This window comes from Anopheles stephensi, chromosome 3 (genome assembly GCF_013141755.1).
Source record: "Anopheles stephensi strain Indian chromosome 3, UCI_ANSTEP_V1.0, whole genome shotgun sequence".
NCBI classification, from domain to species: Eukaryota; Metazoa; Arthropoda; class Insecta; order Diptera; family Culicidae; genus Anopheles; species Anopheles stephensi.
The window spans coordinates 85,311,452-85,333,200 of record NC_050203.1 but is presented as its reverse complement, the minus strand read 5'-3'; the positions used below and the strand labels follow the sequence as shown (position 1 = coordinate 85,333,200).

Here is a 21,749-nt window from a genome sequence, read left to right as displayed (position 1 = left end):
GGTCCATTTTTAATTGAAATTTTATAATCCCCTGTAATTATTCCCGGTTTTGAAACCATCATAGGGGGCTTGTACGGGTGCACAGGGCAGTGGAATAAACAGTTGGTGTTACGGTGTTTTGGCGGTGCCATGCTGCTGACAAGGATCTGGATTGCATGTGAAGCCTTGAATGAAGGGTTTCTAGTTGTATGTTGGTTTTGTTCCCCCCTCTTGTACGGTGATGATTCTCCTGATGGCGTTGAAATGGCATCTAATCTGTTGAAAATTGTTGAGTACAGTTTTAAATATTGTCGTAAGGATTCGTTGAAGGGTTGCCTGTAGCTTTAAAGGCAAAGATAATAGTGTGTGCGTGTGTGTATATAGGGGTGTGTATTTTTGTCGCAAAGGGTCGTATAATCCTGTCGCGAAAAATCAACCCCTTTACATGTTGAACTGGAAGCCGGATTTAATGATCCAATTGAGTGAGGTATTCTGAGGACTGAAATCGTATCAAAGCAATAGGCGCGATTCTCACTGGGGTGAGCTATAGGAGTGTGGTGGTGAGAAGCTTCTATGGGATATCTATCAGAATTGTCCTCTTGAGTCTACTTTGCAGACTTTCAAAATATTCTCACATTCGACTCAAGTCCTCCACGGTAGCTCAGATGAGCATGTTCTCGTAAATTTATTACTAACCATTTTTTGAAGAAAACTTTTGATGAAAATGAGGATTTTAATCCATAAACTTCAGGATAACTCTCTCTACCAGATATGTACCTTTGATGTCGTACTCAATATCTCCTCGCAACAATATCAAGAACTTCTCTTCAAAACAACCAATTCGATTGATTCAATAAAAAAAGCATCCTCTATCGCCGCAACACAAACCAACTCCAACGCGACCATGTTTTCGGTTCTGTTCGAAGAATTGTGGGCCCTGGTGTCCCCGGTGGCGGTGGCGCCCCCGAATCGAAGCCTCCCTGCTGCTCGTCAGGGCCGACCGGGCGAATGGGCGCCCTCGCCCGGAAGATGCGCAAAGATTTATCGCTGATTGATCAACGAGGTCCGAACGAGGTTCGCTGGCGCAAGAATTTCGACACACCCGGATCGGAGAGTCATCCTCGATCGGTACGGCAAGGATCTGGCGACGTTATGGGCGCGCTCACCCAGGGGCACCGAAAGGCAAGGACCCTAACGGGCTGAACGTTGCGTTCTCCATCTTCGTCCGCAAGTGCGCACAGCAAACATGTACCAAACGGCGTCGCTGTCGTTGTTGCTGGCTCGGTGCCTCGGTTTTGATGGGATCGCTGGTCCGCGTGGTTGTGAAATAAAACAAGAGAACCACAAAAGCCACAGCGGGCCCCAGGTCCCCGCCGGGATCTCGTGTGTGCGTGTGTGTTGTTTGGGGTTTTGTTTTGCGGTGATTTCATCGATACTGAACGTTCTGGCAAACTTTATGGTTCTGTTCTTGTTTGGAAGCTCCCCGAAATGACATTGTCGTTTCATCGGTATGCGATATCCCGTGGATTATTGGTTTTTGGGTAGTTCGTTCGTTTTTTTTTTGTTTCGTTCCGTTTCTCGCTCGTTCCTGCCCGCCTTGCCAGGCTAGAATGAAGTGTCGATTCAACGGAGCGATCAACGATCATCGACGGCACCGTACAGCTGGACCCAAGTCCCCCAAGGTGTTCTGTGCTGGCGACACGGCCGAGTGAGCCGACCGATTCCGACGGGCGAGATGACATAGGGGCGCAGCAAAGCTGGCAGTTTTTTGACTCGTCATGGCGCTTTCCATAGAGTTCCGACGCCGAGCCGGTCGCCGGTCCGGTCCCAATCCCAACCCAATCCCCGCAGTCAAACCGTTTTGGCTGTCCCTTCTTCGTTCCTTTTCCTCGTGTTACTCATCTTGTGCGCTTGCATGAAATAAGATGACAACTCCCTGCTGGGCCGAAATCTCTCGGTGGAAAGGGTTTTTCGCAGTCTTTAATGAACCCACCGTCAGCACCGTGCTGTGGCAGTGGATTAGTGTGGCTCACTTTGGCGCTTTTTTTTTGGTTTTGGTTTTGGTGCTTGCTCGAAACCACTCTGATGCTACCGGCCCGTGTACCGCCGGTCCAGCAAGAAGTGCAGAATGACGTGCGAGAATGAAGGCGACGAACCCGCGGCTGGATACGGTGTTCCGGGCGACGGTTGGATTCAATTTTTGGCAATTATTACGATTTCCGGTAGAAGATTAGATTAGATGCAAAACATGGCAAAAGGCCGACGGGACGGATGGCCAGACGGGACCCCCGGTCCGGAAAATGCATTAAGGCGGTGTTTTCTTTGCGGCGCTGTACGTCTGAGAGGATAAATAAATTGTTGTCAACGGTCGTCTGGCGATTTTGTGTGGTAGCGAAAGCGGGGTCCGTTCTTCGAGCGGAAGTTGTACGTGGCTACGGGATTCTTGGGAAAAGTTGTTATCGTCGTGCAGGTTCTGTATCTTACGCTATGTTCATCTGATGTCTATCCTATCAGAAACCAGAGTGGGGGCAGAGAGAAGGATCGTTGTTGGAGTACAATGAACAATCCTTCGGATTGGTTATTTTTGGAGCTTCTTTAAGGAACAATCGAATGGAGCACACGCAATTTTAGTAAATTTGTATCTACACCTGATCGCTCGCAGTGGATCAAGAATTCCAAGGATCGATTTTGACTTCGATCTCCTTTACACAACAATTAGCTACAACACCTCGTTTAATGTCGTAATAAAATTAAACACACACACACACATTTATCCACAGCATAAATCAAGTTCTACGAGCGGAAACAAACGTCAGATGGAAATCATAATGCTTCTGACAACCATTTTCCTCCACACGGGCACGGCACGGGCTTGCGGGCTGTCAAAATAATTAATATTAACATGTCGAATGTCTGTTTCTGCTGCTCGCAATATGCCGCCCGCCCTGTAACTGACTTTGAACCATGATAAATCGGCTCAATGTCGCCGGGGTAGACAGATCCCCCCATCCCACTCGTGCCGGTACCCCTCCCAGCAGAACAATGGCCAATCCTCAAAGTCGTGACAGATCCACTCCAGGAGTCAGTCCTGGAGCGCGCCGCTGTTGGCTTTCGCCATTGGCATGTTTTTGCCCGTGTGCTCGAGCATGAGTGATCTCGCCAAGGACCACTCCCCGCGGGATCGAAAACTCTCGGCACGGTCGAGTAGGAGTGTCCCCAAGGGTCTCAATGGGGCCCAAGGACCGGTCGGAGTGAGGAAGGGTGGGCCGGTATTGAATCGGTAATCAAATGCGTGGGCAATTATGCTCAATAACAATAATGATGCGTTCGGCTGAGCGTTGTTGCGCCCGGGCCAAAGGGTAGCCCCTGAGCCCTTGGGGGCTTCGGGTGTTGGGTACTCCTTCCTGGAGTATCGGAGGACACAGCGTTCGGGGTTGGGTAGGAAGTTGGGGACAGAAATCTGGCGAGGCGGAAAGGAAGTTAATCGTTAACCGGAGAAGAATTGCTGAATCGGGATCGCCCGAGGCTGGGTTCTGCCTCGACAATCATGGCGCACGGATCTACCCCTGTGGTTTTGGCCCGGAGTTTTTTTCCACGGTCGGGGAACAAAAGCGTGAAGGGACAGCGTGTGGCAGTGCTTCGGCCCACTCGGGCTCGGGCGGAGATTCATAACTCCAACCGTCGGCCCCGATGGAGACAGGAAGTACAGTGTCGAATTATTAGCTTTCCTGCATAAATTTAACCCCTCCGAGAGTGATCGTTTCGGTCGCAAATCGGCGAGGAACTCACAAGTCGTCTAGACGTGGCCGTGCCAGGATGCCGCGGCACGTCGCGCTTTCAGGAATCGTGAAGTATTGATCGCACTACACCTCTTCAACCGCTTCAGTCGCAGAGTCGCACAAAAACCTGGAAGAAAAAGGAAACAGTCGCATTGAAGGTTCTTTATTCCGACCAGCAGACCGCTTCACGATCACTTTCCACCATTGCAAGCGAGTGTGAGTGAGGGAGAAGGAGGGCCTTTGAACGGATCAGCGCAGTCCTTCGAGGCCCGCTCGGAACGAACTATTGAGACGTCTCCCATTCATCGATTATCTACGCATATCAGCATAATCGCTTGCGGTGTTGTTGTTGTGTGGTGTGCCGTGGTTCCAACGAGACCGCGCTCTCTGACTGACTTGACTCCGTCGTCGCGAAGGCTAACAATAAAACCGCGCAACGCACGCGCAAACATTCTACCATCGCCGTCGTTGGTCGCAGTTTTCTCACACTTTCCCTCGGTGGCATTAGAAACGCTTGGGCGAAGTTCCCCGTTTAGCGCACACAATGGTTGGGCCGTTCTGGACCGTCGACAATGGGTCGACTTGGCGTTGGGTTCTCACCAAAAACCTGCCGCCAAAATGGAGTGTGAGGATCGATCGGGCACTTGGACGTTGTTGGAGAAGTGTTTTTTTGAGGTGGCTTTCAGGATAGAGCCTTGCCATAAATGCATCGTTCGATAGTTGTTTCAATTACTAATGTACTAACAGGAGAGTCTCAGGACATCGTAATCAAATTGCCCAAGGGAGCGTCTCTAGATGTCTCTACAATAGTTATAAAGATCGGATCCATTGTTGTACTGTAATTTTGAAACGATCGCGTAACGATCATTTCCAAGCAATAACTCTTTCAACCTCACGCCAATGGCTTTATTAACTAAATAAAACTTTATCCCCGTTCAACAATAAACCAAACGAACACGGACGTCGCTTCACCAAACCCCCCAAAAACACAATCATTAGGCGACGGGTCGTGACGCAAAACTCAAAACTCTCAAAGTCCCCCAAAGTCTTCCCCTTGGGGTGTGAAGCAGAGAAGCGTGTTCGTCCGCAGTCGTGATCTCCACCGTGTGCTGGCGGCGCAACCAAGTGACGACGAATCGATTATTTGACAATTTAACGCTCGGCCTAATCGGATTATGCGCGATGTATAAATATTTGCCACACAATACGGGTAATGAGTTAATAATCCTATCGTCCATCCCATTGTTGTCCGGCCATTCTCCACTTCCCACGAGTCGCTGGTGTGGCAGGAGTTCTGGAAACACGCTGTCGCTCTGTCTCTGTGTGTCTCTGTCCTTCTCTCTCTCCCTCTATCTCTCTGTTCGACCACTTATCACGGTTCCATTTCATTCGATTCGACTAGACGCGGGCCCCGGAGTCTCCCGGTTCCAAGTGTTACACGCACCAATCCCACCGTTCCGGCCTGATCGTACCAGGTAATCCAGGTGCGGACCTGTTGAAATCACGACTGATTAATCGTCTTCAACACTTCGCCGTGCGATAAGACCCCGGGACAGGTAACTCACCAAGTGGTCTCCCTGCGCGTTGGGGATCGTCATGTCCGACCGATGCTGGTGAGATTAAGATGGATTACAACTCGGATCGGAGCTCGCAGCTGCTGCCGAACGTTGGATGCCCCGATGGAAAGCCGTGGAAAGCCTTCATGAGGAATGAGAAATTGAATTAGAAATCTTCGGCCCGCCGGTTCACCCTTAGCGCGCGGAGCTGAGCGAGATGGTGGAATAAGAATGCCGCAGATGAAAGCTGAAATCAAAACAGAGATCAAAATTCTTTCTCGTTTCCAAGTTTTATTATTATGATAAAGTCATAATTCCATGAATATTTCTATCCCACCTCGGTCCCCTTCCATTTTTGGTTCCCTGCCCCAAGCCGTCCCGTTTTTTTGTGGATGCTTTCTCGGACGGGAACACGCTGATTGGAAATCAATGATGAACGTGAATTTGAATAATACAATTTTATTGATTGTTATTATAATTAAGACGACGAGCAGCGACAAGCGTGAAGCGCTGTCCGCAATCGTCACGATTTTCACGTTTCGTTTTGGGGCTCGTTTCCTCTTCTTAGTCTCGGCCCGTTGCCTTCACTTACGGTGGACAACTGCAAGAGAGGTGGAAGGTTTTTGTGAGGATATACATAGGAGTGAAGCAAATTTTTGGGTTTTGCCGTGTAGATTTGTATGTTTTGTTCGGAGACTGGACGAGTTGAGTTCGTACCGAGGTAGATTGTAAAATGGGGTTTAAAAGGGAATGGGAGGCATCGAGATCGAGTACTTGGAAATTCCCTTGGAAAGGATTGTAAAGAATGCACGTTGTTAAAACAATTATTCCGTTGAATTGGAAGTGATCTCCAAAATTGCTCTAATGATAGTTGCTGTTGACTAGCTTAAATTTTTAAATTGCAAAGTTAGAAGCGTCCTGCGAAATTTATAGTCTGTATATGGAAGATGAGACGGATTCCAATGAAATTACCTGTTCAATTAATGTGTTATTGAAATTCAAATCGATTGCTTGCAACCGACGGACGAAGCGTTTCGGGGGAATGACAAGAAGAAATCTGCATTAGACATCTGGTAGGATTACTTCTATTAATTCTAAGATAAATTATGGGACCAGTCGCCTTGAAGTCTCCTCACTATTTTCTCTTGGCCAAATCCTGATACTTTCACATTTCACTCCAGCAGTTAGTCCTAATAAGATACTGAGGAGATATATTCTTCATCTTGAAAGCTAGAACCTTAAGAGACCATGCTCAGCCATTTTTAGTTTTCCCAATTTACCTTTCGTTTGATAATCAGTCCTACGTACGAAAGTCTTTAGAGGCGTAAATCTAGCATTCCCGCCAGTGACCCTGATATGTTCTCAAGAAATCCTTAACATCAATCCTTGCTCGCTTGAACTTAGCAGTATCTCAAGACTAGGATCCACCTTTCGAACACTATCGAAGGACCTCTATTAACATTGACATGAGCTATTGTTTGATGTTCAAGAAAAATCCATGCAACAATGAATGAATCCTGGATGGATGAATGGATGAATATCTGGAACAAAAGTTCGTCAAAGCGCTCCAAAGTGTTTTCTGAGTGGAAATCCTGCCAAAGACATTCCAATATACTACTCTAGATTTTGCTCTACATTTTCTATTAGCGGGTTACTACATCCGTCTCACACGCTAAACTAAATATTGGCCTGAACTCAACAATGGCTTTAAAAATGTAAATAAATTAAATTACGTACAACAAACACAGAAAATGGTCCAGCATTGCGTACACTGCGATCCTCTTGTGGAATGAAATGATCCTACTCCGAACACAAGAGCCCGAATCGCTTTTGGGGTGGTCAAAGATGATTAGCTTCTCACCAATTGTGCTTGGCGGCATCCGTCAAAACATCACAAAACCTGCACACCGAACCGAATCCTTGATTTGATGTTCAAATAAAATAGCCCGAGAACACATGGCGACCACCAGCGAATCGAGACCAACCGCTCCAAGATCGATGGTATCCTGCCCTCCGAACTCAGCAACATGCCCACAGTTTGATCCACATCGCATAAAAAGGTGTATAAATCGTTCAAAGCCGCTTAAGTCAATAATTCTTTTCTCGCACCTAAACGCAGCACACCGTCCCTCACCGGCATCCACCGAAAGCCCCTGCCGAACCATTGATCATATTTAACCGCATTGAATTCGTACTGCCAGTTGCCGGGCTGGCAAAACTGAATGCTGAATGAAAGCATATCTCCGGCCGGTGGGAATCTTGTGGAATGATTTAGTTGCTCCACTCCGCACAACAGCATTTCCGTAAAACCGTTGTAACTCATCTCCCCGGACGAGCGCATGATTAATGGACAGCCGAACCGATCCTGGCGATCGCGGCTAGGACGACGTCGGCGCGCCTGCAAAGTCGATCGTTTTGTCGAATTCCGAATCATCTCCAAACCCCGTGTCGTGTGGGTGAATCCAAAGGGAAATGGAAGGTAGGTAGACCAAAAAAAAAAACCGTTCCGATCTGAGTGCGATTAATGCCGCGCTGGGAAATAAATAATTGCAGAAATAATTTCATTTTATGACTGCAAAAAAGCGGGGCGCGTGACGCGTGCGCACATTTGCGTTCTGAGCCGACGTCCGGCAGTTCGGTGGAGGAACGGGGGGGCAGAATGAGCGGGGCGAACCATTTAAGTGCATCGGGGTGGTGGATCGGTCACGTCGATCGCGTGGTATTGCGTCGACCGTACGTACCGCGATCGTGCGATCATAAATAACGCGTACCGAAATATTCCGAATGCGAGCGTAAGTACCAAGTACCGAGGGGCAGGCTCAGGGCTCACTCGGCCGGACGCACACACCAAAGTCGGCCGACATCACTTACAATCAATTTAAATCAAAATTTATAAATAAAAACATAAATTTTTCCTCAACAATGATGATAAATTAGCCTGCATTCATCAAGCGAGCATCAGTGTTCGATTCGGGCGTATGTGTGTGTGTGTGGGGTGGTGGATCGATGCTCGAGATTGAGAGTAGGCTCGCGATCGAATCGTATTGTGTTGAAGACGAGTCAAAATCATGCGGCCTTATGTTTCGAAACATCTGGACATCCGCCGGTCCCGTAGGATATTGAATCACCTTAGGGAAACCCCCGGCCGATAATCACCAAAACGACTTAGAAAGTAAAGATGTGACTAACCATAACATTCCTTCCTGGTAAGCTTCGAAGATCGGCTGTTTGGCCACACCGAAAAGTCACACTTCAGCGATGCGATAATCAACTCACCAACCCGAGCCCGGACCAAACAAACCCTTCCGGTACCGGTGCCAAACTATTTGTTCCTGACCGATAATCTGAAACAGACCGCGCGGAATGCGTTTCTCCTGTTTTTTTCTGGGTGTGTCCCACGCGACCACAGATGGTGCCCAACAGCAAGGACTCGCATCCGTGTGAAGGAACTACGCGGCCGGAAGGATGGCTACACTTGTTTGTTTGTTTGCTTACTCCGTTTGCTCCGTTGGTCATTCGGGCGGTCAGGTGTTGCTGCTTCACACATGGGAAGAGTTATGCGAGTGAGTGTTACGTGCGTTACGCCTTCACGCTGATGGCCGATTGGCCTGTGTTGTTGTTGACAAACAACCACGGGACAATTGCTTTGACAGTTCAAATTTCAAATTTTAAACGCTTTCTCACGTGACGAACAACGCTCACGGGAGGATTATGATGCATCTGTGTTTACCATCGTGTGTTGCTTGGAATCGTTCGAATTGTTTCTAATTCGATTGTAAATAAGGATGGTTTGTTTGTTTGCTTGTTTCTGTCCGGAAATCCGTTTAGCTGCAGCGCAAACAAATTAGGAGTGAGTGTCTTAAGTCGACGGAAAGTGTTTCTGTTGCAGTGAGTCAATGGATGAAAAAAGCTTTGTTTTTCCACTATTTAACAATCTTAAGTTGCTAATAAAAAAGGTAAGACGACAGGGTTACTTTTATGTTTGAAGGTAAAAGCATAGATTCCACTTTGTTAAGATAATTTTGAGGAATTATAGTACCTAGGTTAACCGTACGAGCTCGTTTTGTTCGAAATAAATTTAAGTTTTAAAAAATCATTACAAAAATTAATACGGCAAAAAATATTACAAAATACATTTTCTCGTACTTTAGATAAATTATATCGAAAAGAACTGGTGAGCACCAAAAATTCCCTCAAACCAACAAAAACCCGGTAAAGCTTGCTAGAACTGAGCAAGCAACGTTCTAGCCATTAAGCCAGGACTTGGCTCAAGATAAAGTAAACAATATTAAAAAAAAAACGGGAGATACGTTGATCGATAAAGTACTTCGATTGTTTCTGAAAGTTCATTTCCAGTCTATCTATAAATTGTCTCGGACATCACTAATTCGGATTTTTGATCAAAAGTTCGGATCTTCGGAATCCTTTAAAGCTCTTTTATAGGTATTTTATAAACAGTTTTTAGATTGTTAATGCCTAATCTAAGATCTTTTGAAATAAGTGAGGAAGGTGTGCTTCCCAGAAACATTCCAAGAACACATTACTAACTGTGAGATCACGATCGACTACTACGCCTTTGAAAAGCTATAAACATTCCAAGACAGTCATATACACGCTCATATCTAATGAAATTGATTTAATAAAAATAATTATCCATTACTGCTGATCGAACGCTAAGCCTTCATGGAAACGATCAAAGACCAAAGCCTTTTTATAGCAGCGCATCACTATTTGATTAGCGGCATGGCAATAAAATGGAAATAATAGAATGTCAGTAAGCTTCCTGTGTGCACTAATCGATAATCGTCTTCTAAGCGCAAAGCACCAGCCAACCGGGTGTATATTATTGGCATAGTTTCTCGATTAGCATAAAATGGAAATTTACATCCACCCATCCATATCTACCAGAACCGACGAGTGCGAGCGCGCGCACACACACGCTAATATTACTGCGATTTAATTGAATGTTTCAATTGCACACCGAGAGCCTCCTCGCGATGACGTTCGTCCGTATCGGCGTACGATTCCGCACGATTCCGGTGCTGATGATGCAGGTCCGGCATGCAGCAGGGTGCGCCACCCATAAACGATGCACTTAAGCTTCCACCCACCAGCTCCAATGTACCGGGGCTGGCTGCTGCTGCGGCGGAGCGGACAGCCGCTGTAGGTGTGAGGGACGTTTGTTGTCGTTGCCCGTTGTTGCCCAGTGTTCGCCACTCGCCACTGAGGTCAGCCAACGACAGGCACCACGGAAACGGAGAGAGAATGAGGCAAAAAAAAACGGTTCGAAGACTTTTACAACTGTGCAGGCAGTTAAAATAAAATACTAGCGGGTCACCAAAGTTCACACCGGCGCTGGTGGGATGTATTATTGTCTGACTGGCTGCGATGGAGGTGGAGGTGGTTTCCGCCTCCTCCAGCGGCAGGCAGCCCGGCCAGGCAATAGGTCACCTCCGGCCGATGTTGCGCCCGGATAAGCCCGGTGTGTACGGAGCAAATCCGAAACAACAATCACCTGAATCGATCTCGGCGCAAAAAAGGGCCTCGCGGGTGCTGCCGCGTAGCTGGATCTGCAGGCGGTCGACCTCCCCGGGACACACTAGTAGAATGTTTCATTCATTTGCGCGTGCGCGCACACACACAAACACACACATCATGGGCAGGGCTCGATCGAAGAATCCGTGATCTTCGGTTTCGGTTCGATCGATCCGGGTGAAGAATTCATTCAAGTCAGTCGCAAAACTGGTTCCTTGGTTGTTTGCCGAGGGTTCGCCCCCCCGAAAGGAAGGGCCACAGGACCGTAGGGTCCTAACCCGCCTGTCGTTGTCGGGTTTGGAGCGCTCGATTATTTGCTCGATTGATTACTACCTTAGGCACGGATGGCGCGCCAGGAATGTATTTTTAGGAGCTGGTTTCTTGAGACGCCAGAGCCTCGACATACTTTCGGGCAGGCGCCTGCCCACAAACAGCCCCGTGTAGGTGTGGACAATATGGGCTCTTCGCCCGAGAACAGAATTCTTCATCCCGGCTGGATGCGAACGCGAATCTTTGGCCGTCTGGTAGGATTGCTCTTCGCCATGTCTACATGTGCCGTTGCAGAGGCATCCAAATTGAGTAAAACAAAAGGCCGATCCCACGACGATCTCTCGCCGGTGCCGACAAACACCAGTGCCAGTGTTTTCAAACACAATAGAGAATTAATCTTCCCCTTTCCCCCCATCCTTCCCCCGGGACCTCCAACGTTTGGCTTGAACGCAGCACGGCTCAGCGCATCCTTCGCCGTCTAACCTATGATCTTTGACGCTCGGGTTTTGGAAGAAGACGTTCGCGCTGTTTGCGTTTTAAGCTATGAGCGATGCGTACAACACGGTACAAGTTAATTTACGCTGAACAAACAGCGCGGGACCAAACCTTCTTTTTGCCTGTGCTGTCGACGCATCCACTAATCTCCGGGTCGTAAGACGACGCTCAACTCGAACGCCGAAGAACTCGAACGGTTCGAAACGGAAACAATAAAACAGTTACGATAAGCGGAGAGGGATGAGATCATCGACGGTCCGACGGATGTTGCTTGGCATGGACATGGGCGAGTGGTGACATTCCCAAATCGATTGTATCGCTCGTCCAGCTGTCCACCAGGTCCAATATGCTACCACCCTGGCCCCGGCGATCCGCAGCCCGGTGAGAGCAAACGGTTAACGGACACAGGCAGAAAAGAAACCGTCGACCGTCGACGGTGCAGAGGTGTGATAATCTTATCAGCAAAGCACTTAATTATGTTCGAATTCTCCCCCTGGTCGTTCGGCGTTCCGCGGGGTATCGGAATGGCCAGTTCGATTATATCGTCCCGGTTGTGGTGTGTGGTGCTTGAGTCATACGCCTCTTTGGAACGCACGGTTATTGATTCAAGGTGTCGTTTGCGATGGCGTTAGACATTTAATTATCATAATGCGATGTAACTGAATACATCACACGTTCACGCACCCGCAAGGATAAAGGCACACGCACACGCACCCAAGAAAAATGTGCCGAAAGGAGAATTTTTTTTCCGTAATCTTACGTTCACAGGTGAAAAATTGTCCTACAAATGTTTCGTGAGCAGCATTCGTAATCGGGCTTTGGGCTTTGTATTAGCTGTAATTTATTTTCCATTTTGTGTGTAAAATTTTGTGAAATTATGTTTGTAATTTTAGAACATTACTAGTTTTTTTGTTGTTTTTATAAATTAGATTCGGTTTGAAGGAATCTATTGGTCTAGTTTTAATTAATTTTATTCGCAGTGACACGTTTGACAACTAGTGGAGTAGGTTTCAGTTAGGAAGTTTCTGTCTCGTTGTCTGATTGGCATCAGCGTGCATGCGGCTTTTCAGTCCAAGAGGACTTATCTTCAAGGAAGGAGGTCTTAGGAAACATGAAGTATAAGGGATTTTTTTTTTTCATGCGACCTCCTCTTATTATGAGACGTCTAAGACAGGACTCTTAGTTGAAGAGGTTTAATGGTAAAATCCTCTAAAAAGAACCCCGTCTACCACGCGAAGGAAAGGTTTTATCAACCAGGAGGCCTCGTTTTCGACTTCGTTTCTGAGGAACATTGTAAACAAAGAGATCTCCAAGAGACCTCACCAAGAGACCTCATCGTCCAAGAGAACTTCCCCTAGAGAAGTCCTTATTAAACAAGGGATATTGTCATCGAAATTGTATCTAGCAAGACCTCCGAGGTAAAGCAGTCTTTTTCATTAATAGACGTCTTAGTCATAGATGCATCATTATCATAGACGCCTCAACCATGGAAGCTCTCATTTCCAAATTGCCTCATTGGCTACAGTAGAGCATTATTATTAGAATTACTTTAAAAAAGCTTTTTGGATCTAATGGATTCTATCGTCCCTTTTGTTTATTGTAGGGAATTCCTAATAATGATTGTTCCAAAATTCCTATTAATTCCGTCTCAGTCACTCAGACACTTTGCATAGCGAATTTGCATCTCAACCACTATCAATTCCAAACCTCTTGTTGTATTACCGCAAGAGCCAACAATCACCTTTACCGAAAGCTCAACTTAAGCAAAACGTTATCGATATCTGTGGCCTTTCGTGCGACGAGATTATGGAACCCACATTGCACATTGCAGGAAGCAAGACCACATTTCACGAAATATCTCAATATCATTCGCCGAAAACTCTGGCCACTCGGTCTCGGTTCCAGCTTCACCTCCTCTCTCCTTCCGCTCGCCAAAAGGGAGGTCCTTCCCCGGCCTACTCGACAAGGTCGTCAAAGTCAACTTCAATTAGCTTCGTAGCCCGCGGTGTACACAGGTTCAGTCATGTACGCGGTCCGTTGCCCGGACAGTTGGTTTTTGCCGTTTGTCCGCGTGTGTCCACTGCATGTCCGTGTGTCCCCCGCGAGCAGTACAGTGTCCGGCGCCTGCACCTCCAACGGGGAAGGGGAAAAAGGGGGAGTGCAGGGAGGGAAAATAATACCAACCACCCCACACGGGCCACAGAGCAGAGCCGCGGTTGCGTATATAAATTCCTCCATTTAATATGAGTGGTGAAATTTGATACTTTCGATGCTTGTACTTTGCCTGCTACACCCTGTGTGTGTCGCGAATTGTTGCTCCGAGCCAACAGAGAGAAGACAGCAACAACAACAACAACAAAAACACACACACAACCCAAAACAACGCACAATCACAGTTCGAACCAAATGAAACGAGACAAACTGAGCAGAAAGAAACGAAGCGAAACAACAACAAAAAGTCAACAACAGCATTCGAAACAACACCGAAACACACTTATGAAAGCTTTTAAAAGCTAATTTTTCAACCAAAAACCGCAAACGGACTCGAATAAATACTCCCTACCGGATCCAGCTCCTCCTTCCTCAAGACACGCCAGCCGCTTCCTCCCCATCGAGCTCAAGTTCGAGCTCAATTGAGAAGAAAAAGCTGGACTGGTGGGACTCCACGGAAGGCGAAAAGTTATGGCAAAATTGGTGATGTTTAGTCGAACATTTTTGATCGTCTGTCTTTTTTTTCTCGCTCTTCGCAATTGGGCCACCGACCGAGACGCGGGCATAACGCGAGCACATCCCCAAGCGAGCAGCGCAACATTCGCTAATTTGTGTGTGTGTTTTTTTTTTGCCCACAACAAAGCCGTCTGTGTGGCATTCTGGTCTGCTACAGGGCTGCTTTTTCGTTTTCTCAGCCACGCCGTAAGCCACCGGACCAAACCGCGCCCTTTGACCCCAGCTGCTTATGGCGAACGACGCCGGGCAAACGACCTGTCAGAATCACACCATAAAAGTCACGAACGTTACATCACAAACCCCATCCAACTTGGCCGCCCCGACAAGACAAGTGTTCGTTTTTTTTTTTAGGAACGACAATCCGCGCACTTCAAACTTCATGCCGATGACAATTTTGCCAAAAAAAAAAAAACAAACAAAAAAAAGGAAAAAGCAGCCGCCACACGCCGTGCGGTCTACCGCAACGTACAAAGCCACGGGAACACGGGTCGACACATGGTCGCTCTATTTAGTTGTCCCCTTCGCCAAAAAAAGCGGTTTGGAATGTCAGCCCGTGAGTGTTGCTGGAGTCGGTGCGATTGCATTTCACGTGGCTAAAATTCCTCGTAATCAGAGATTGCTTTCGCTCGCCAGGGACGAAAATTTCAATTGTCCCCAGCGGATGTTGTTGCATTCGGGTAAAGCTAAACCGCGGCGGCGGAACGTGTGTGCTTGCGTGTGTCTTTTGTTCACCGTGTCACTCTACTGAAGCTGAAGAGTATAATAAATAAAGAAAGAGCGGCAATGTGTGTATGTGTGTGTTCTTTGGCAAGAGCGATCACTTGGGGAACGGTTAGAGTTTGCTGAAATAAAATCTTTTTTTAATGAAAGCTCTAGAAGATGTTTTGCTATAAAGAGTTAGTGTTGAAGTTGGAGTTTTATTTAACACATCCATCTGCATTTTATTTGATCAAATGGGGAGTTAATATCAAAGTCAGCATTTTACGGCATAACACAATCTAAATGTATGGCAATACAGTCAGGCTATCCTTCATGAATAAAATGAAATCCCCGAAAGGCCATCGAAAGGTCTCGTGGATTTTACACGTCACTGGATAATCAGTTGAACGTGCTGATAGGAAAGGATTTGATCTCCAGTCCTTTTGTATGAAGATCAGCGCCACTAACGCCCCGTCCACTCAATACAGCTTTAAAACAATGTGCTGCAGGATCTTCCCAAGTATTTCAAAGCAAATAATTTATTTTATGAGACTAGCAGGTTTGACAATATCAGATTTTATAGCAGATGAAATTGAATTCATTTTAGTTAAACACAATCGGTGCTGTATAATATAATTTTCTAAATTCCTGCTCATATGCAATAATCAACATTCCATCATTTTGGTTGTTTCGCATTTCTGCTCCTTGCTGCTGACATTCATCACGCTGGAATGTTGGCTTTAACTCCTGCAAACTGTTTTAAAACGAAGAGCCATATTTTTTGGCCATTCGCATTCGCGTCCCCCCCCCTTTTGAACGCCTAACGATGCACATTTATGGCTCTTTAAAGCATCATTTGTGCAGCTCCACCGCGTCTATCATTACTGCGTGCTGCAGCGACAAACATCTTAATTGGTTTCGGCGTGATGTGGGGACAAACACCGAGCCGTCGTCGTCGTCTTCAGCCTATCTGATGGTGTAGGACATTGCTCTTGCGGCATGATTTGAATGCAGTTAAAAGTGATGCTGGTGGCCGATTAGCTTAGAGGGCAAACTGAAACGCCCGCCCGTGCACGAATATGATCCGCTGTGTTAACACATGTTTATTATCCTTTCACGCATGCCCTATCACCGCGCCCGATCTACAATATTTTATTTTAAGCAGGGATTTACAACAAAACAACCCCTCGCGAGAGGAAGAGAAAATCCTTTTAAGCGTTGTGCTTGCGGTTGATGCACAAGTTTCATCTTTCTCACGGTGCAGAATATATGGGATGCTTACAATTAACACTTGCACCGTTCCGTGTGCGCGAACATTATAGTGTTTGAATTAAGAGCCTCTAAACATTGGAGGTTTAATACGCACACACACACACACACTTGCAGGCAATATCCATTTCAATCAGTTTAAGCATTGCACCATTTAAAGCTCCGGCCCGAACTGTTCAATTATCACCTTCAATTACATGCATGCCCACTTTGCTGCGCTCGCTAGCAGCGGCTAATAATTTAACGATTATTATGCCCCGCTATTTGACAATTTTCCCGATAGCGCAACCACCACTTGTGCGGCGGCCGTCGGCTTGTCAGCAGGTTGCGCCGTGAGCTGACGGCGCGTGACACAAATCGCTCTGCACGACGACAGTCCCACGACGCCGGTTGTGCGATTAAATGTAGAATTAGGAGAAGAAAAGTGTGCTTGCAAGTATCCGTCAGCTATGCTGACCCGATACCCCGCCGGTGCCAAGAAATCCATTAGCTTAATTATCTCACGACGCGCCGAAGCAAATGTGCTAAATGGCTAAACACCTCGCACAGGGGTTCGTATGTGTGCTGCACGCCTGCACCTCCTGATAGTTGTGTGTCAATCGAACGAGCGAAATCGTGCTATTTATTGTGAATGCTGGTTGGCGAACGGCATGCTACACGGTTTACCCATTTCTGCATTTGGACAAGCTTCACTATCTGCTTCACATAAGTTAGCGGCGTATCGGTGATGCTCGAACGGCGTCGTGGCGTTCTCTCGCAATTCTAGACGAAAGGTGCATTAATAACTTCTTTTTAATAAACAATATTAAAACCAATTTACGCGCGAGTCAACAACAAGTCACAACACCGTCAAGGGTTCGTCACTTACCTTCGTCCAGATCTCCAGTGCCGAAAAGGTTAGCGAGAACGGTGTGTCCCTTCGCTTTTGAATTCTAACCGCGTTTACCCGGACCGGTAGTAGCCAAGGCAACGAGAACACGTGTAAAACATAGATCGCTACACGGACCTGCGTCACTGCCGGACCGGGCCATGTCCGGGAGGAAGCTGACCCGGCAAACATGGGTAGCCACCTCGCAATGAATAGCTAATTTGAGCGAATTGTTCTCGACTTCTCGGGGCTCGTGCTGTGGCCCGTGGTGTCACGCGCTAGGTTAAGGCTCACTGGTCTCTCGGGCCGGCCCTTCCACTGTGAATAGACGTTGATGGGGTAGAATGTGAGACACCAGCCAGCCTGAGCATTATGCACCGCACCCGTACTGCACCCGAGCGGCGCAGTGAGTCAGATGATGTGTCAATAAAGCGTCAAGTTTGAGGTTGAATTCGAATCGCCCGGTTGTCACATGAAAGCGGTGGTTGAGGAGAAGGGTTTTTTTGTAAGATTCTCAACAATAACTAGCAAATGATTAACAATAATCGCAAAATGAACAAGTAATAATGTGGTGGATGATGGTGTAGTAGGAGTCCACATCCGAGAATATGATTTCTTGGACGACCTCGACCCAAAGAATCGCCTTCATTCTTTAATTTTGTATTCATTGGTTCACTTGAGTCCTTGAGACTTGGGGTTGGAATGCTTTTTTCGCTTAATGCCTATAAAATTTCTGAGGAATCCTAGTCAATCAATGCTTAAAGAGTTTCCTAGAAAGACTTCAAACGCTCCTGCCTTTTTTGAGTAATTCTCAGTAAGTCAGTAGAATCAAAACAGAAGGATAGATTTTAAGTATTTGAGTCTCTAGACCTCAAGAATATATAACTCTTATTAGCTCAGATAACAAGAATTAGGATCCCAAAACCAAAGACATCGAAACGAATTACTAAGTCGTGGATTGCTTCGATCTCTCACGTTCAGAAAGTGTAAAGACGTCCAGTAAATCACCGAGAAAAGACTCATCAATACAAAGCGGCAATAAACTCCTTCAAAGCTTTGTAAAAAAGCCTCTCCAAAAGAACCTTAAAATATCCCACCAAGCCGAATGCAGCAAATAAACACACAGTTATTAATTTTTCAAACGTTTTCCATCGTACCATTGGGCGTCCATTTTCTTGATTGGCCCATGGTTTCGCCTTTTTTTCTCCCTCTCCCACTCTCTGGACGTTCTCGTGGACGAAAGCTGGGGAAGAGTTAAAGCCACCCACCGATACGCGACGCCGGTGGTAGGCAATCTGTACGGCGGGAATTTGAAATGATATCTTAAACTAGACGACAACTGCCTAATTGACTTGGAACAAGGGGAACGACTTCGATGAGTGGGTGCAAACGAGCCTCTGTGATTGTTTGGAGTTTTACGATCGTACATGCCTGCTTTTTTTTTTTGGTTTTCATGGGGCTTTTTGTGTGTTCCTGGCTGCTTTTGTCACCCTCGGCATCGGAACGGGAAGTTGAAGTAAATATTTGTTCACTTTGGTGGTGGTTAATGTTTTTTTCCATCGTTTTTTTTTTCGTCTCTTTTCAAGTTTCGGTGTCTTGTCTTTGTGTTGTATTTGCCTTAATGGGACGCTCACACTGTGCGGTTGTTCTGTGCCGGATTGGCCGGCTAATGGTGTTGGGCCTGCCAACCAACCGGCTTCAGTTTCCGGCCGAAAACTTTCCTAGAAGCACAGAAGGTGTCCGAAGCACGCCGGCCCATCCAAAATCCAAGGCAAACCAGGCAGACGCGGGTGTTTTAGAAAGACCCATATAGATTAGATTGCGAGGTCGTGCCGGCAGCTTCGCAGCTGATCGTGGCCCACCCACACGCGTCCGAGGTGTCACTCGAGGTTTCCCCGAAAGTCCTCACCGACGGGGGATTGTTGTCATGTTTTTTTTTTTTTTTTGGTTTGCCGAAAGTGTGGCCTATCCGTGTGGCTGTTCTGTGTGGCGTTCCAAGGTTGGGTTGTTCTAGACTCGGGTTGGCTGCGGTAGCGAACAACCGACCACAACGACAGCGGTCCGGTGCGAGACAACACCTACCAAGTCGGTAGGTTATCTTTAATGGGACGGGCTAACAACTCTCTCGCAATGGAGGCCACCGGCAAAACAGGCCACCTCACGGACACGGACTATCGGGACTATCTGTGTTCGTAAATTAGGCTCAGTCAAACGCACACAATCGACCGTCGTCTGCTGCACTTATCACAGATTAGACACCCATGTGCGGGGAAAGGTGAGAAAAGGACATTCGTTCGGGGAATTTGAGGTGTGAAGATTACGGAAGGTTTGGCATTATTTGTCACCGATAAGGATAATGTCAATGGCCGGATATTGGTTGAGCTGGATCCTTTGTTTGGTGGCCATTTTTATGATGATGATGATGCTCGTTTTTGAACAGCTAATAATCGTTTTTTTTAAAGGCAGATATCGTAGAAATTGGAATAAGTCTTGAAGAACACCAAGATCATTTTGATTAGAACTATTTTTAGAAAGCTACATCAACTTACTTTCTTCTTCATGAGAGACTGAGAGTTAAAGACCTATGATGGCATCTTGTGTCATATTCAAGTCCTTGATCAAGGTCTTGGTTGCCTCATCTTGAAATATTTTTACCGATTTGCGATCTCATCCTAGCACATTGCCTACCCACAGGCGTTAACAAGCATATCACATCACTTGGTCATAGAATACACAATTTATAGTCGTTAAGGTTATTAAACGTCCATACAAATCGAATAATAAACCGCTCATAATGCGTGTAAATATAAAGCAATACTTTAAACATTAAATAAAGACAACAAACTGAGCTCTTCCTCATAGAAATACAACTCGAAAAGGGAATCGTTCTCTCCAACTGAGCATTGTTTTATTTTCCCGAAGAATCTTCACTCCAAAGAATGATTCGACAGGAGAAGTTAATTAGCTGAGGATGTGCAACGATAGCCTATGGACATTCTTCAACGTTCCTTCCCCCGAAGACCACCAGCATAACCACATAGATCACATAGTTGCAGCGCAAGGACCTCAAGGTGCGGTCGCTAGACATAATAGGATAATCATCGCAGTTGGAAGCCATGTCCCGGGACAAGCTTATTAGTTCAATGCGTTCCTTACGTGCGGGAATGCACCCCACCAGGGAATCCAGTCACACATCCCTAAGGGTGAACGAGGTCAACTCAAATCATCTCGCTCATGTGTGTGTGGCATCGATGTCAAACGAGCGGCAAACAGCGACTGCTCCGAAATCCTTCCTTGAAGAAAAAAAAAAACCCCGCTGAGGATCAGTGTTGTCCTGCCCCCGGGGGCGTACCATCGCTTGACAGGCGCGTTGATCCTCACTCTCGTGCATGTGCACACCAACCTACCTACCTGTCTTGTCACCATTGTCCGTGCGTTATCTTGTCACTTACCCATCACACCTTTAAGGACTCCGGGTCCCGTGTCCTGTCGCCTTTCCGTTCCGTTTCTGGGATGCTGTGTGGGATGTTTTGACAGAATGTTGGGCTCATCAATTTCTCTCCCGAGTTTTTTTTTCTGATCCTATTTCTGCCTGTTTGGTGACCACCATGGTTGACGATCGTTCTGTTGGTGCTCCGTACCAGCGAGCGTCCTCCATCAAGTAGCCAGTGAGCTTACGGACTTGCGATCAATGTGTCATAATGCGATTATCGATCAATCGATCCGTGGCACGCCCATCACCGTACGGTGGTTAATCAACTTCCCAAATATTTACCCAAAACAGTCCCCGTGATCTTATAGGCGTACACAAGCTTAGAAAAGACGGGAGAATTTCCGCTTAAGCCGATCTCTGCCAGTACCGCTTAGCACCTTCGACTGCCAAAAGGGATTACCTACCGTCTAGCCCGTCACCGTTTATTTGCATCGAAATGTAATTCTTGTGTTGTTTGCAATTTTCTAGCGTTAATGCGATTTCGGAGAGTATTGAAGCAAAGAAATTTAAGGCCCTCTGCGCATCTAATCTCGTCAGCCTACGGTTTGAGTGAGAATCCTTTGTTTGCTATTCTACTTCGTTGTACGCCTTGGCTACCTTATGCCCGTGCATCACCGAACAAAGCCCACGGATTTTGTGCTCTTCGGTGCCATGCTTCTGGTTATCTCCTCTGCTTCACAATGCTTCTAAAAGGCGTAGAGTCACCTCCAGAGCTGCATCCCCCAAAAAACCTTATCAAACCTGACCATCATAAACATCTTTCAACACAAGCGCGCGAACGGCTCGTCGAGAAACAATTCAATAAATTATCTTCCACCAGAGCAAAAACACCGAACACCCTCCGAACATCAGCGTCCAGCAGCGGACCCCGACACCGGCCACAGCTTCTTCAGACACTCGTGCATCGTGCAAACATTAGTTTTTGATCGTTCGTCCTCGGCTCGTTTGCTTGTTTTTGTTCCAACGTATATCTCGGGAACAAAAAACACGCAACACAGCAAGAAAATATATTAAAATGTATCTTTAAATGTACAATTTTATGACAATCGGGTGGACACTAAATAGATATATTAATAAAA

General features: G+C 46.7%; 1 protein-coding gene and 1 long non-coding RNA gene across 2 annotated transcripts; both read right to left on the bottom strand.

Annotated features, from left to right (window-relative positions):
* Nucleotides 1-4,654: 4,654 nt before the first annotated feature.
* On the bottom strand, nucleotides 4,655-8,808 carry LOC118513888. Its single transcript, XR_004906527.1, has 3 exons — nucleotides 8,443-8,808; nucleotides 5,324-5,561; nucleotides 4,655-5,250 (listed from the first exon to the last, which is right to left on the bottom strand). It is a non-coding gene; the product is annotated as an uncharacterized LOC118513888 (long non-coding RNA).
* Nucleotides 8,809-16,723: 7,915 nt separating this feature from the next.
* LOC118513887 lies at nucleotides 16,724-17,426 on the bottom strand. Its single transcript, XM_036060201.1, has 2 exons — nucleotides 17,178-17,426; nucleotides 16,724-17,071 (listed from the first exon to the last, which is right to left on the bottom strand). Exons 1-2 carry the CDS (start codon nucleotides 17,367-17,369, stop codon nucleotides 16,928-16,930), a joined length of 336 nt encoding a protein of 111 aa, XP_035916094.1. The 5' UTR covers nucleotides 17,370-17,426; the 3' UTR covers nucleotides 16,724-16,927.
* Between the last annotated feature and the right edge of the window lie 4,323 nt (nucleotides 17,427-21,749).